Source organism: Aethalodelphis obliquidens, unplaced genomic scaffold (assembly GCF_003676395.1).
Source record: "Aethalodelphis obliquidens isolate GAN/ISIS:26980383/991018 unplaced genomic scaffold, ASM367639v1 scaffold112, whole genome shotgun sequence".
Taxonomy (NCBI): domain Eukaryota; kingdom Metazoa; phylum Chordata; class Mammalia; order Artiodactyla; family Delphinidae; genus Aethalodelphis; species Aethalodelphis obliquidens.
Window position 1 is genome coordinate 609661 of NW_020838056.1, and position 17423 is coordinate 627083.

A 17423-nucleotide genomic window follows, 5' to 3' on the forward strand; every position below is an offset into this window, starting at 1 on the left:
AAGAACATTTCCAGGCCCTTGGAGTCTCCTCAGAGCCTGCTCAGCCCCACAAAACCCCGACCACAGGGCAGAGGAGCTGGTTAACTGCTTCACAGCTGGTAGAGCAAAGGCCCAGTAGCGGTTACCCCAGCACCAATTTCCTCATACCCCAAACAGTCCCACTTTGGACCCCTACATCCTGGCCTTTCTTCCCAGGAAATCCCATATATATATTTATGAGTGAATTCATTTTAAATCACTCTGTGCCCTTGCCGTTTAATCCAGTTTGTTTCCTTCCCTGTTTCTCACCCCCAGGGGTCAGTATTTGTCTCGATAAGTCTTGAGACTATTTCGAACTCATAATGCAATGCTCCTCTGGGATTGAAAGCCTTGGAGCTCCAGTGCCCTTGCTCTGTCATCTCCTGGTTCTTGTGGCTTCTCCCCCTTTCAGGCCTGGGACTTTGGACACAAACTGGACTGTGGGAAACAGTGGCCTCCCTCCACCCTGGATCTACTGTAGACTCCGACACACTCACTCCCCAGGCTCGCGGCCCCCGATGTCAGCCCTGAGAGTGGAGCCTAATCTCTGCCACTTTAGAAAGAGGAAGCTGGTTAGCAGTCAGAACGGTGAGGCCGGAGGTAGAGATACCTTTAGGAGACGGTGGTGGCCCCGGCCAAAGAGGGCAGTGGCAGTGGGGTTGGAGAGCAGACGACAGATTCAGGAGGGGCTCGGGGAGAACCAGGGGACTGTCATGGCTGATTGGATGTGGGAGATGAGAATAGAGACAGCAGCCCCGGGTGATTCCAAGATTTATTGACTGGGTAGCTGGGCAGATTGGAGGGTCGTTCATTGAATGGAAAAATGGAAAAGGAGAAAGTGTGAGGGGAAAGGAGCTGAGTTCAGTTTAGATTCCACTGAGTTTGAGCTGCCTGTGGGACAGCCTTGTGAAAAATCAGTAACATGAAAGTGTCCTCTTCTGCACGCATGTACTCATGTGGTTTGGGTGCTCTGAAGGCTCGATTCTGCAGGCTCCAGATCTCTAGCATTCTGGGCACGCAGGAGAACGTATGAAAAGGAGAGTGGGTGGACACCCCACTACGTCCTGGGGCAGCACATCTGTACCAAGTGCAAGTACATGTGCAGTACAGGGGCAGCTTGCAGAACAACGTAAATTTTTCCCCCTGAAAGGTAATGTGAATGTGTGTTGAATGGGATATGCTGGGTGTTTATTTCTAAGAGATCATGGATGTCACGTGTGCATCACTTGTGTGTGCTTCTGCTTTTCGTTCTCTCGGTGCTCTCTAACCTTGTAGGATCGGTTCTTGTCTTCTAATGTGTTGTCTTTTGAATCCCGACCCACACCAAGGGCGGAAGAGAGTTGCCACAGTTCATTATTATTTTTGATCGTTAAAGGTATCTCCTACCTGGACTGTTCAGACCCCAGCCCCACTTTTTCATCTGGACATCTGGAGTCTTCTAGTGCCGTTTCCATCGTCAGATATTAGCGTCAAGTATAATGCTCCGTTTACAGTGAAAGCACTTTGGGAAGGCTGATCGTTTTTTAGCGGTGTTTCCTTGCTGTGCCCTTGGTGTTGCAGAGCTGTCCTCTTCAAGCACTGAAGCAATTAGTTTCGAGAAGGCTGATTCTTCAGGGTCCAGTGCTCTCCTACCTTTCATTTGCTGAAGCTGTACATTTTAATGAAGTTGTTTCATCTATGTTGCCAAACACTAGAATTTTGTGGCTTCCATTCTAATTATCTCTACTGGCAAATGCTATGTTTTATTAGAACTCTCAAGTGCCCTGTTTGTTAAATGTCCGTACACTGTGGCGTTGGGCACACAAATTAGGTCAGCCTTGCTTATTGGGCTGTGGATGAAGGAGTTAAAGATTTTTGTCATAATCTTAAAGTGCAGTAGGATCGCCTTGGGTGTCTTTGTAGGATAGCAGTGATGGCTTCTCCTGTGAGCTCGGCTTTCTTTCTCACCCGTCAAGCCTACACTGACACTGAGCGTCTCAATCATGTGGCTGTTGACTGTGGGGCCAGTATGTGATTTCATCCTTGGGGGTAGTATGCCCATTCTTCCCTTTCCTTAGTTGCCTAATACCCACATCTTGCTTCCCGGGTTGCATGTCTTACAGCAAATGATCTGTATTAAGGGCTCTTGTGAAGCCAGGAGTTCCCAGTGGTGGTGACACAGGGCTGGTCACATTGTAGCCAGAGACAGAGGGCAACATTACAATAGCGGCCCCAAATCAGTATGTCTGTGCCTCTTTCCACCCCTGCCTCTGGATTCTTTGAAGTCCGTGGGTCCTCAGGTCATGTTGGCTAACCGGGGGTGTGCTGACTGTTGACCCTGACACCCCACCCTCCGCTCTCCTGCTCCATTAACGTGGTCACCAGGCAACGTCGCTTGGTGATTAGGGACCCCTGCCATCCTACAGATTGGATCCCAGCTTCACAATAGAGGAGCTGGGTGATCCTGGGCAAGTGACACTTCATCTCACTAACCTCAGTGTCCTTATCTGTAAAGAGGGAAGAACTGCAGTCACTTCAGGATTTTGGTGAGGATTAAATGAGATAGAATGCTTGGGGTAGAGGCCATGGCACATAGTACCTTATCAGTATATTGTCAGTGCTGCCTTGTCCTGGCTCGGGCCCACGTGGCAGCTCTGCTTCAATCAGCACAGAAGGTGCTGGTGCCTGGGCCCCAGACCCTGTGCCAGAGACCCTGTTGCAGGTCATTAAAAGCTTCCTTCTCTCCGCACACCACTTTTCTTCCATGTGTTGGGGTGCCAGTGGAGTGGACCCCTTTCTTTATTAGTGAGCCATGGGGATTAAAAAAAAAAAAAAAAAGACACCAGGATTTTACCTAGGCTTCTCTTACAGTCCTTTCACCCTGGGGCTCAGGTAGACTTTTTAGGGAGAGGGCTTGTCTTAGAGGAACATCTAATGAAGACACAGCCTTTAATCAGCATCTTCCCTTCCCTCCAGCTCTGACCCAAGGTCTCTGAATCAAACTTGTGGTTCCCTTTCCTCTTTACATCAGTCTTCCAGGGGCCCAGGAAGAACCCTTGTCCCACATGTTTACCCTGGTGGCTTCTCCCTTCATATAATTCTCTACTCTGACTTTGAAAGTAAATATGATGTTTTTCAAAGCATAATTTATCCCCCGTGGGCTATGAATATGGTTGTGAACAGCAAGAACAAATCTTAATAAAGTCGCTAAGAGAAATGAAATAATTCAATTTGATAGAAAATAATAGAAGTATTGCTTAATTCACATTTATACCTTCTCAACTACCCTTCGCCTGTCTTTAGCATTCTTTCTGGGGGAAGTTATGATCTAGGCCACAGCAATAACTGTCTAGGTTCCCCCTAGAGAACCATGTTGTCATCTTGAGCAGGAACAGTGACTCTGTTCCATGGTCTCCCTCCCTCATACTAGGTAATAAACATTTATACCTACAAGAAGGAAGAGGAAGTAAGTACAATTTTATAATATAATCTTAATAATGCCCCTACTTTATTTAGAACAAAGTTCAGTCTATGAATGGTCTGAAAATCAACAGAAAGAAACTAAAACACAACAGTGTTTTGAATAATGGCTAGAATAGAAAAGGAATCATGCCTCCCAGTCTGGTTGTAGGATTATTGGTCTCTATTCTCTGCATCAAATATGGTGCCCTGAGTGTTTCCAGTGATAAGATTAGTGGGGGCTTTTGATACAGTGTACCTTTATGCCCCTCTGCGGATTGAGTAGTGGGGCTGGCAGAGCCCTTCCTTCTGCAGTGATTCTGGAAAGTCCAGGCCAGGAGTCTCAGGACCTGGTTGGCTGGGGTACGGTCCTGGGTTCTTAGTGTTCAGGGATAACGGAGGTTTGGAAACTTGGCTTTTGTACTTAAGGGAAATGCCTACATCAGCAGGTGGCTGTCGCTCTGTGAGCACAAGGAAAAACCAAAGTATTGGCTTTGCAATGAGCCAGAAATACTGCCAAGAGCACAGAAAAGGTGCATTTAATCATAAAAACATGTGTATGGAAGGAACAATGGATTTATCTCCAGTAAAACTGACCTATATTTGCCGACAGACTGGCCTTTGAACCAGGAGTGGTATGTGTTATTTTACCAAATGGGACCAAAAGAAGAGATTTGTTAGTGTCTTTATTCTTCACAAGAATATGTTTCCTGTGTATCGTTAGTTACTTTATCATGAGTAACATGTCACGTCATCTTCGTGCTTATTAATCACCCTTTCCTTCCAACCAACTGTAAGAATAATTAGATGAAATTGGTGGCAGCCCATTGCTTCCACATTAATATTCTTAAGCTGGTGTCAGTGAATTTTATATGGTTGAGGCTGTTCAGTTTGGCTTCTCCGTATCTATCGATTGCCCTTTTTGAGCAGAATGAAGGTGTTTTTATTAAGCTTGGATGCCAATGAGAGTTATTTTATGGTGACCACAATGCAAGGCACTGTCAGCATGTCGGGGAATGGCAGGCGTGGCGCTGGACGGGCTCGGCTGTCCCCCGGGCCCGGCTGCCAGCCCCGCAGCTAGTAAGTCTTCTGTTTAGGCTCGTCTGATGTCTTTCCCTCACTTATACTTTCAATGACCTTTTGTGTATCTATCTGTAAAGGTAAAACAGAGAAACTCACAGCCTAATAGCATCAAACATTAACATCCACTCTTAAGCCTGTGTTTCTAAAGAATATAAATTTTCAGCCAGTGGTATTTGGAAAGCAGACCTTTTGGCTTGTATTAAAGATATAGATGGTAAGACTCATGAAATCAAGTGGCTCCTGTTGGTGGGATGTACAAGTCTGTTAACTGCAGTTTCAGAGCCTGATGCCGTGTTGGTATTTTGGTGCGCTTTGGAAGCCGTGTGTTCATCAGGGGAGTCCCGGTGTCGCTGCTGCACGTCCTCACTCTGAGACCTGGGCTACTGGAGCCTCTACCGTCTAGACCATCACTGGTCTTAAGGGCAGAGGAAAGACAGGACGGCGAAGCCCTCTCTGACCCTTAAAGCGTCTGCCCAGATGAGTCTTAATTGGCCAAAGTAAGTCCAGTTATGGGCATCTCGAATTATGAGGGGGCAGGGAAGTGTCATCCTCCTGCATATGTAGGAGGGGGAAGTGGGAAATCGTGTACATTTGTAATGACTAACTCGAAGTCACAAATGTAGATTCTTGAGTAAAACGGAAAGCTGGGTCCTTGAAAAGACCAATAAAATAGGCAAGGCTTTGGTGAGTCTGACCAACAAGAAAGAGGGAGGAGACAGGTAAAAGGTGATGTCAGTCGGTTCAGAGAAGACAGGTGAAGACTGGTGACTGCTGTGTACGGTTCTATTACAATACGCTTGGAAACTTGGACATTATAGGTGATTTTCTTGGAAAATGGAAATAAAATTGGGTCAGTGTGTACATTCCTGAGTATAAGATGTTTTTCAAAAAAATATTTAAAGATCTACCGGTAAAAATACACTGAGCCCAGTTGCTCTTTTTAGTGAGTTCTACCACATCACCCAGAAATAGATGCACAATAAGTTATTTGTGGAATAAAATGGATGGACAAGGCTAGCGTGAAACTGATACTAAAATCAGATGAGGATGTCACTCATAGGCCAATAACATTGAAGAACATTGATTCAACTACGCTAAAACAAACTAGCTAACAGAACCTGGCAGCATAAAGAGTAAATCCAAACCTGCTCAGGCGCTGCCTTCCGAAGGAGGTATGCCTTACGTGCCTTGTTTAAAACTGCAGCCTTCCCCCGCGGCACTCCCAAACCACTTTACCCTGTTCTGTTTTCTCCTGTAGTGTGTATCATCTTTAACATACCATGGAATTAGTTACTATGTTGTCTTCCCCCTCTGCTTCAAGGTAAACTCCACAGGGCAACCGCAAGGGCAGGGCTGTTTCTTAAAAAAAATTAGTGAAAAAAAAATTTTTTTGGTCTCTTCTATTCACTGACATAAGCCAAGTACCTAGAACAGTGGGCACTTAGTAAATACGTATTGCAAAAATGAGTTAATTCTAAATGCAATATGGGATCCTGGATTGGATCCCAGAACAGAAAAGGATGTTAGTGGAAAATGTGAAATTTGAATAAAGTCTGTAGTTCCACTGTGAGTTTTGTATCAGTGTTAAGTCCCTAGTTTTGTTTCTTATTTTAAAGATTTATTTATTTATTATTTATTTATTTTATTTATTTTTGGCTGCGTCAAGTCTTAGTTGCAGCACACGGGATCTTCGTTGAGGCATGTGGGCTCTTTTGTTGTGGTGCGCGGGCTTCTCTCTAGTTGTGGCATGTGGGTTTTCTCTCCCTAGTTGCGACATGCAGGTTCCAGAGCGTGCAGGCTCGGTAGTTTTCCAGCACGCAGGGTCTCTACTTGAGGCGCGTGAGCTCAGCAGTGTGGATCATGGGCTTAGTTGCCCCGCGGCATGTGGGATCTTAGTTCCCTGACCAGGGATTGAACTTGTGTCCCCTGCATTGGAAGGCGGATTCTTTTTTTTTTTTTAACGTTTTTATTGGAGTATAATTGCTTTACAATGGTGTGTTAGTTTCTGCTTTATAACAAAGTGAATCAGTTATACATATACAGATATCCCCATATCTCTTCCCTCTTGCGTCTCCCTCCCTCCCACCCTCCCTATCCCACCCTTCTAGCTGGTCACAAAGCACCAAGCTGATTTCCCTATGCTATGCGACTGCTTCCCACTAGCTAGCTATTTCACATTTGGTAGTGTATATATATCCATGCCACTCTCTCACTTTGTCTCAGCTTACCCTTCCCCCTCCCCGTGTCCTCAAGTCCATTCCCTAGTAGGTCTGCATGTTTATTCCCGTCTTGCCCCTAGGTTCTTCATGACCTTTTTTTTTTTTAAGATTCCGTATATATGTGTTAGCATGCAGTATTGGTTTTTCTTTTTCTGACTTACTTCGCTCTGTATGACAGACTCTAGGTCCATCCACCTTGCTACAAATAACTCAATTTTGTTTCTTTTTATGGCTGCATAATATTCCATTGTATATATGTGCCACATCTTCTTTATCCATTCATCTGTCGATGGGCACTTAGGTTGCTTCCATGTTCTGGCTATTGTAAATAGAGCTGCAGTGAACGTTGTGGTACATGACTCTTTTTGAATTATCACTTTCTCAGGGTATATACCCAGTAGTGGGATTGCTGGGTCGTATGGTAGTTCTATTTTTAGTTTTTTAAGGAACCTCCATACTGTTCTCCATAGTGGCTGTATCCATTTACATTCCCACCAACAGTGTATGAGGGTTCCCTTTTCTCCACACCCTCTCCAGCATTTACTGTTGGTAGATTTTTTGATGATGGCCATTCTGACCGCTGTGAGATGATATCGCATTGTAGTTTTGATTTGCATTTCTCTAATGATTAGTGATGTTGAGCATTCTTTCACGTGTTTGTTGGCAGTCTGTATATCTTCTTTGGAGAAATGTCTATTTAGGTCTTCTGCCCATTTTTGGATTGGGTTGTTTGTTTTTTTGATATTGAGCTGCATGAGCTGCTTGTAAATTTTGGAGATTAATCCTTTGTCAGTTGCTTCATTTGCAAATATTTTCTACCATTCTGAGGCTTGTCTTTTTGTCTTGTTTATGGTTTCCTTTGCTGTGCAAAAGGTTTTACGTTTCATTAGGTCCCATTTGTTTATTTTTGTTTTTATTTCCATTTCTCTAGGAGGTGGGGCAAAAAGGATCTTGCTGTGATTTATGTCACAGAGTGTTCTGCCTATGTTTTCCTCTAAGAGTTTGATAGTGTTTGGCCTTACATTTAGGTCTTTAATCCGTTTTGACTTTACTTTTGTGTATGGTGTTAGGGAGTGTTCTAATTTCATTCTTGTTTTTTTTTTTTTTGCGGTACGCGGGCCTCTCACTGCTGTGGACTCTCCCGTTGCACAGGCTCTGGACGCGCAGGCTCAGCGGCCATGGCTCATGGGCCCAGCCGCTCCGCGGCATGTGGGAATCTTCCTGGACTGGGGCACGAACCCGTGTCCCCTGCATGGGCAGGCAGACTCTCAACCACTGAGCCACCAGCAAAGCCCTAATTTCATTCTTTTACATGTAGCTGTTCAATTTTCCCAGCACCACTTATTGAAGAGGCTGTCTTTTCTCCATTTTATATTCTTGCCTCCTTTATCAAAGATGAGGTGACCATATGTGCATAGGTTTATCTCTGGGCTTTCTATCCTGTTCCATTGATCTATATGTCTCTCTTTGTGCCAGTACCATACTGTCTTGATTACCATAGCTTTGTTGTATAGTCTCAAGTCCGGGAGCCTGATTCCTCCAGCTCCGTTTTTCTGTCTCAAGATTGCTTTGGCTATTCAGGGTCTTTTGTGTTTCCATACAAATTGTGACATTTTTTGTTATCGGTCTGTGAAATATGGAAGGCAGATTCTTTACCACTGGACCACCAGGGAAGTCCCATTTCTGAGTTTTGATCAGTGTACCTTGGTTGGGTATGCTGTTACCATAGGGAACATCTGGGTGAAGGGTATATGGAAACTCTCTACACTGTCTTTGCAACTCTTCTGTAAATCTAAAATTACTTCAAAAGAAAATTTTATTAAAACTAAGTCCAAAGAATTCTAAGATCCTTCAGCATTTAAAAAGTAAAATAAAATTTCCACTCAGCTGACACCTTCTCAATGAGTCCCACCCTGACAACACCATGTAAAATGATGGACAGCCTCACTGCTGAACTCCCAACCCGCCTTTCCTGCTCTGCTCTTTTCTTTTTCTACCATAGCACTTGTTATCTTCTAACGCGTAGTCCAGTTTACTTACTTACTGTGCCTGCTTTTTTCTTCTTCTTTTAGTGTTTATTGATTTGGCTGCTCCGGGTCTTATTTGTGGCATGCGGAATCTCTGGTTGGGGCACGCGGGATCTAGTTCCCTGACCAGGGATCGAACCTGGGCCCACTGCTTTGGGAACACAGAGTCTTAACCATGTGACCACTAGGGAAGTCCCTGTGCCTGTTGTTTGTTGTCTCTTTCCATGAGGACAGGGAACCTTGTTTTGTTCTCTCAGGTGCCTAGAACAGGTACATAATAGGTCTTCATTAGTTATTTGTTGAGTGACTTAATAAATATGATATAACTTATGTTTAGATAACAGAGCAAACCATGTATTCTGTGTGTGTGTGTGTGAGAGAGAGAGAGAGAGAGAGAGAGAAAGGGAGAAAATGAATAGGAGAGGGTCTGGATGGAGTCTACTAAATTGATACACCCATAACTCTTTAGGATAGGACTCGTTATTAACAGAGTGACCAAGGGGCGGGGCCAGGGCTAGTGTGGGACAAGCTAGCCGCCTAGAAGCACTCACTTCCAGCAAGTGCTTGCATTGGCACCGTCCTGAGAGCGAGTGCCTCCATTCTTTCTATACTCTGTGCAGCTGGCTTGCCTCCCCTAGTCCTGGAGCTTAAAGACTTTACTTTTATACTATTTGAAATTTTATAGTTTCAATCACAATCAGTGCTAGTTTAATTTTTAAAAAATTCAGAAGAGTGAATAGGAAACAAAACTAAAGCAAGTTATTTTTTTAATTTATTTACTTATTTTTGGCTGTGTTGGGTCTTCGTTGCTGTGCATGGGCTTTCTCTAGTTGTGGCGAGTGGGGGCTACTCTTCATTGAGGTGCACGGGCTTCTCATTTCTGTGGCTTCTCTTGTTGCGGAGCACGGGCTCTAAGCATGGGGGCTTCAGTAGTTGCGGGATGCGGGTTCAATAGTTGTGGCTCGCGGGCTCTAGAGCGCAGGCTCAGTAGTTGTGGTGCACGGACTTAGTTGCTCCGCAGCATGTGGGATCTTCCCGGACCAGGGCTCGAACCCATGTCCCCTGCATTGGCAGGTGGATTCTCAACCACTGCGCCACCAGGGAAGCCCCAAGTTATTTTTAAGATCCCTTAAAAGTTACAAAGAAGTTGTCTTTTGTGTCTTTACAATGAAAAATGAAGGCCAAAGTTACTCCCTGCTGTATGATGCAAAGAGTTAAGGAAAGCAAAATTCACTTTTTCAGGTCCCAAGTGTAGTTTATTACACTGAAGCAGTGATGCAATAAGTCATATCCGACATAACCAGCAATGTGTAAGACTAAAGAAGGAGAACAGCAGTTTACTCTCCAAACCGCAGAAATTATTTCTTTCAGAAGTTTTTCTTCTGTGATCTCAAAATCACTTTCATGTGGTTTCCTAAGTTCCACGTACTTGATCTCTGATCTCTCTGACTCCTTTGGTGCCCTTTGAAAGCACAGAGGGCTATGTGGTTGTCCCTCAGTGCGTGGGCAGGGGACCGCATGCAGCAGTGCTGGCACTGAGCGATTCGTACTGCCTCCCGCTCACCTAACGCACTGATGGGGCCTTGCCACAGAGGGGTCTGCTTCACCCAAGTGCAGAAAGATAATCATTCACCCTTGTAAAAGAATGCAGGGATGGAGGTCGTTTGATCATTTGTCTTTATTACGATGTAATGCTATTTCTGTACTGTTCTGATGGAATGGTGGTCTGTTGCAGGAACATCAGACGAACATTCTGGGTAACACCATGCAAAGTGTGGTTGCATTGCTCAACAATCTGGTCACCTGCAAAGATCTGAATATGAAGCTCCTTTATGAACAAGGTAAATGCTTCTTAGACTTCATCTTTGATTGTGTTGAATTTTGCCTATTTGTAAGTTTCCTCATTTTACCTAGTAGAGAGTCAAGAAGTACTATTTAAAGTTGATCAATCAAAATAGATGTTTAAAGGTGTACAAATAATGATAACATTACCAGCAAAAATGGAAAGTGTCGTTAGATTGTGATAGATTCTCTGAGTTAATTCATTGTCCTTCATGGCACAAAATCAATACAGACTCCTTACAGATGAGAAACCAAGAAGTAGAGTGTAAGCAGAGTATTTAGACTTATTTGTGACTATCAAAATGAAAGCATATATGGTCAAAAGCACCTTGGAAAATGAGACTGGATGAGTTGAGGGTGGCTTTACGTTGCACTTTATGCATATCTGTAATATTAAAATGAAAACCTTTTTAAGGACTTCATTTTTTTAGAGTAGTTTTAGGGTTCAAACCAAACTGAGAGGGAGGTACAGAGATTTCCCATAAAACCCCTGCGCCATTGTCAACATCACTCACCAAAGTGGTATGTTCTTTACTAAAGATAGACCAACACTGACATCCTAGACACCCAAAGTCCTTAGTTTACAATGGGGTTCACTCTTGGTGTTGTACATTCTATGTGTTTGGACAAATGTATGATATATATCCATCATTACAGTATTACACGGTGTCTTTTCTTTCATTGCCCTAAAAATCCTCTGTGCTCTGCTTCTTCACACCCCTGCCTTCCGCAGACTCTGATCTTTTTATTGTCTCCCTAGTGTTGCCTTTTCCAGAATGTCATAAAGTTAGAATCACACAGTAGGTAGTCTTTTCAGATTGGCTTCTTTCACTTAGTACTGTTTATTTAAGGTTTCTCCATGTCTTTTCATGGTTTGATAGCTCATTTCTTTTTAGCACTGAATAATTCTCCGTTGTCTGGATGTACTACAGTTTATTAATCCATTCACCTAACAAAGGACATCTTGGTTGCTTCCAGGTTTTGGCAGTTCTGAATAAAGCTGCTGTAAATATCTGTGTGCACCTTTTTTGTTGTTGTTTAACATCTTTATTGGAGTATAATTGCTTTACAGTGGTGTGTTAATTTCTGCTTTATAACAAAGTGAATCACTTATACATATGTTCCCATATCTCTTCCCTCCTGCGTCTCCCTCCTTCCCACCCTCCCTATCCCACCCCTCTAGGCGGTCACAAACCACCTAGCTGATCTCCCTGTGCTATGAGGCTGCTTCCCACCAGCTATCTATTTCACATTTGGTAGTGTATATATGTCCACGCCACTCTCTCACTTTGTCACAGCTTACCCTTCCCCCTCCCCATATCCTCAAGTCCATTCTCCAGTAGGTCTGTGTCTTTATTCCCATCTTACCCCTAGGTTCTTCATGACTTTTTTTTTCTTAGATTCCATATATATGTGTTAGCATACGGTATTTGTTTTTCTCTTTCTGACTTACTTCGCTCTGTATGACAGACTCTAGGTCCATGTGGACTTAAGTTTTGAACTCCTTTAGGTAAATACCAAGAAGTGCAGTTGCTAATCATACACTAACTGTTTGATTTTGTAAGGAACTGCTAAATTGTCTTCCGAAGTGGCTGTACCGTTTTGCATTCCCACAGAGAGTGAGAGGTCCTGTTCCTCAGCACCCTTGCCAGCAGTTTGTGTTGTCAGTATTCTGGATTTTGGACATGCTGATAGGTGTGCAGTGGTAACTCATTGTTTTAATTTGCCTTTCCCTGATGGCATATGATGTGGAGCATTTTCTCATATTCTTGTTTCCCATCTGTATATCTTCTCTGGTGATCTCTGCTAAGATCTTTAACCTAATTTTTAATTGGGTTATTTGTTTTCTTACTGTTGGGTTTCAGGAATTCTTTGTATATTTTGAACAAATGTCCTTTATCAGATCCGTCTTTTGCAAGTATTTTCACCCAGTTTTGTGTCTTGTCTTCTGATTCTCTTGGTATTGTCTTCTGCAGAGGACAAGTTTTCAGTTTTAATTAAGTCCAGCTTATCAGTTATTTCTTTTATGGATTTTGTCTGTGGTGTTGTATCTCAAAAGTCATCACTTATACCCGATGTCATCTTGTTATGTTATCCTCTAGGAATTTTATAGTTTTGAATTTTTTACAATTAGGTCTGATCCATTTTGAGTTAATTTTTGTGAAAGGTATAAGGTAGGTTTTGTGTGTGTGTGTGTTAATTTTTGTGAAAGGTATAAGGTAGGTTTTGTGTGTGTGTGTGTGTGTGTGTGTGTGTGTGTGTGTGTCTATGTTGCTGTCTAGTTCCAGCACCATTTGTTGAAGGGACTGTCTTTGCTCCATTGTATTGTCTTTACTCTTTTGCCAAAGATCTTTTAACTATATTTATGTGAGTCTGTTTCTGGACTGTCTGTTCTGTTCCATTAATCTATTTGCTTATTCTTTCACCAGTACCACACTGTCTTTGATGTCTGTAGCTTTATAGTAAGTCTTGAAGTCGGGTAGCATCAGTCCTTCAACTTTGTTCTTCTCCTCAATATTGTGTTGGCTGTTCTGGGTCTTTGCCTTTTCATATAATCTTTAGAATCAGTTTGTTGATACTAATAAAATAACTTGCTTGGACTTTGATTGGGATTGCATTGATTCTATAGATCAAGTTGGGAATATTGTTGCATTTTAAACATAATGTCTACTACTTTTATATTAATAAAATCTTTCATTTGAATGTTCATAACAATAAGACTTGAATGAGATCAGTCAGTGGATAAGATCATTAAGTCCCTGTTCTGATTTTTTCCCCCAAGAATTTAGAGTTTTGTTTCTATGTGGTCATTATATTTAAATGTTGGCAGTATTTTTTTCCTCCCCTAAGAAAAATGTACATTCCCAGTAGTAATAAATATTGCCAACAGTTGAGGGATTTTAGTGCGTAGAAATATTTATTCTTTTATACAGCAGCATCCTATTCTGTTTTATGAGTATGTCAGAATAGACCAGTACTCTAATGGATATGGGTAATGTCCAATCTTTTGCTGTTACAGATAGTTCTGCAATGAATAACCTTATGCATGCATACCTTCACACGGGAGCAGGGCTATCTATAGGGTAAATTCCTGGGGTTAGAATAGCTGGATCAAGGGGTATATGCATCTGTAATTTCCATAGATATTGACAAGGTGTTGTAAGTAACATGCCAATTTGTACTTCCAGCAAGTCACATGAGATTGGTTGTCTTCGGACCTAAGAGTATGTTATGTTTTCCCATTTGTTTGACTTTGTTTCTTTATAGTTTTCCTTATATAGGCCATATGCATTTCTTGCTGTTAATCTCTTCCCAGGTTTCTTCCCATCCTTTTTTGCTTGCTGTTAGAAATAAGGAATTTTCTGCCAATATAGTTTTCAGTTATTTTTTTAGCATGTGTTTTTGATTTCTATTTATTCACTTTGTTCCTAGGTTAATTCTCTTACTATTTTCCATAGTAATCATTTCTAAATGATTCTGTTTACTTTCTGGTTATATAATAATAACCATTAGTAACCATCTTTCTTTTCAACTTTTATAGTTCTGCTTTTTCCTCTCTTGTCCAACTGCAAGATTCAAAGAGAATGAGGTAGAGGATACCTTGGTATTACCTCAGAATCTTTTGTTCTGTTTAAGAAGTACCTATCTATTTAAATTTTATCTTTTGTAATCAAGAATAAATAATGACTTTTGTCAAATGCTTTCTTGGCATCTCTGGAAATGAGCAAATGATTTTTCCTTGGATCTATTCATGTAACAGATTATATTTAATAGATTACCTAATATTAAATCATCCTAGCATTTGAGTCAGTAACCACACTTAATTGTGATATAATATTCTTTAATTGTGCTACTTAAATTCTTTGTTAATCTTTTATTCAGGATTTTCCATTGCTACTCATAAGTGGGATTGGTCTGTAGTTTCGTTTCCTGTTTCTTTTTTTTTTTTTTTTTTTTAACATCTTTATTGGGGTATAATTGCTTTACAATGGTGTGTTAGTTTCTGCTTTATAACAAAGTGAATCAGTCATACATAAACATATGTTCCCATATGTCTTCCCTGTTGCGTCTCCCTCCCTCCCACCCTCCCCATCCCACCCCTCCAGGCTGTCACAAAGCACCGAGCCAATATCTTTTTAAAAAATACTGTTTTTTGCTAGATTTTGGTGTCATTGCTATGTTGCTTCTTCTTTTTTTTTTTTAAAGGAAGTTTTCTCTCTTCTTTTCTCTCTTCTTTTGAACTGAATTGAGATAGCAGAAATTATGCAGTGATAGGAGATGTAGGAATTCCATCCTAGCAGAAATTATGCAGTGATAGGAGATGTAGGAATTCCATCCTAGCCAGTGAAGAAACCTTGCTATGCACCTAAGTAAAGTTACACCAGCCTGAAACTAAAGGCTACTCTAGACCTGCCATAGAGTTTCGACCATGTCCTAGGACTAAGGATTAAACCACTATAGACCTTTCCTAACAAATAATAAAACTAATCCCTTAGGGTCAAAAGATTCACAAGGAATTTAACTGCCTGCTAGAACAAAATACCACTTAAGAGATGACAATATAACCCACACTCTCTACAACGTATTATCCATAGTGACAAGTATACAGCCAAAACTTAATGTACATGAAAAAGAAGCTAGAAAATGTGGCCCATGATGATGATATAATGATGATGATGATGATGATAATAATAATAATAATAATAAAATGTCAGTTCAAACCAAGCCCAAGATCACCCAGATGTTGGAATTACCGATCAGGCACTTTTTTCCTATCTGTTAAAAATGTTTATTAGCAAATAATAGAGAGGTAAGATAACCCTAGCACCCAACTGATGCTTTCTTGACAATCAGGAGATTTGAAAGGAGAGTAATGCTCTCACTGTATTATTCAAGGTGATTTCATGTCATCTTGGCATTCTTGTACTTCCTAAAATCATCCCAAATTCTGAGAAGCTCAAAACCAGGAATCTGTACCAGTTTTCATGTGTTGCACTTTTTTTTTTTTTTTTTTTTTGGTTAGAGTTTTTTCCAGCTTTTTAAAGATGCAGCTGAACTACAACAATGTGTAAGTTTAAGGTATACAATGTGATGATTCGGTAGGTGTATATATTGTGAAATGGTAGATCAGGCTTTTAAACAACTATTATAAATATATCCAAGGCCAAAGAGAAAAGAGGTAGGGAATTTCATCAGAGAAATGGAATCTATGAAAAACTAGAGCCAAGTAGAAGTCTAGAACCAAAAAGTATAATATCTGAAATGAAAACTTCCCTGGAGTTTAGCAGATCAAAAACTGCAGAAGAAACAGTAACTAAACTTGTAAGATTAGTAAAGTTTTCCCATTTGAAGAACAAAGAGAAAGATTTTTAAAAAATGAAAGAACGTCAGTGACCTGCGGGACAGTAATCAAGCATTCTAATATATGTGTAATTGGAATCCCAGAAACAGAAGAGGGATGATGGGGCAGAAGAAGAATTTAAATAAATAATGGCCAAAGTATTCCCACATTTGGTGAAAATATTTGCTTATAGATCCAAGAAGCTAAGAAAACCCTTAGCAAGACTGAAAAACAGAAACTACCTAAGGACACAATATCCAAACTTCTGAAAATTGAAGATAAAAATTTTGAAAGTGTTCAGAGAAAAATGACACATCAAGGAGGTCAGCAATACAAATGATGGCTGATCTCTTGTCAGAAGCAGTAGAGGCCACAAGAGCAGAAAAATACCTTGAGTGTTGACATAATAAAAGCTGCCAACCTAGATTTTTATATTCAGTGAAAATATCCTTTCAAAGTGAAGGTGAAATATGGACATTTCAGATAAATGAAAGGAAGGGGAATTTTCTGCCTAATGGTAAGTGTTAAATTAACTTTTCAAGATACAGGGAAGGGATACCAGATGAAAACTGAAACTCAGATCTACAGAAAGAAATAAAATATACAAGGCAGGGCTTAACTAGAAAAGAATATCTTTTTTTCCCTCTTCTCTGAAATCCTTTAAAAGAAAACTTACTAGGCAGGCTTCCAGAATGGGTACATTGATGACCCCCATAAACCTATCTTGCCATGAAAGTAACAAAAACACTGGAAAAAAAAGTTTGGTAGTAAACTTTGTGAGCTCTGGAAATTACCAAATTACTATAGGCTTGCAACAATGTAAGGAATGTTTATTCAAGAAAAACTGATGAGTCTCTATAAGAAGAGAAGAAGGCTCTCTGGCTGGAGCTGTAAAGTGCCTAAATGTTGAAGGCATTCTCCAACACACACACACAGCCCCTTGGCAAAGGTGGAAGACTTACTGATTCAAGGCATTTAAGGAAATCTCTGGCCAGTCTTTAGCTGGGTGCTGAGCTAAATGACACACACTTCTGTGGCTTGACACTACAGGTAATACAGACTTAAAGAATTAGCACAGGAAAGTCACTGAACTAACTACAACAAAACAGCAGTAACTGAAAACCGTTAGTGTGTGTGTGTGTGGGGGGGGTCTGATTTCCAAAGTTTACACATTATATGATCTAAGATATCCAGTTTTAATCAACAATTACAAAGCATGCCCAAAAAAATAAAAAATAGGAAGGTATGGCCCATATACAGGAAAAATGCAGTCAATAAAACTATTTCAGAGGAGATCCATATGTTGGATTAACTAGACAAAGATTTTAAATCAGCTGTTATCAATACATGCAAAGAACTATAGGAAACCACGTCTAAAGATTTAAAGGGAAAGCATGAAAATGATGTCTGCACAAGTTGAGAATATCAGTAGAGATAACATTATAAAAAAGAACC

At 41.1% G+C, this 17423-nt stretch overlaps 1 protein-coding gene across 6 annotated transcripts in view; it reads left to right on the forward strand.

Annotated features, from left to right (window-relative positions):
• ULK4 (unc-51 like kinase 4) overlaps positions 1-17423 on the forward strand; it is a 523006-nt gene that overhangs the window by 274519 nt on the left and 231064 nt on the right. For all 6 annotated transcript variants that reach the window (XM_027097134.1, XM_027097129.1, XM_027097131.1 and 3 more), the window contains one exon: positions 10521-10626. In XM_027097134.1, coding sequence (XP_026952935.1) covers positions 10521-10626 — 106 coding nt within the window. The remainder of the gene's footprint in view (positions 1-10520; positions 10627-17423) is intronic.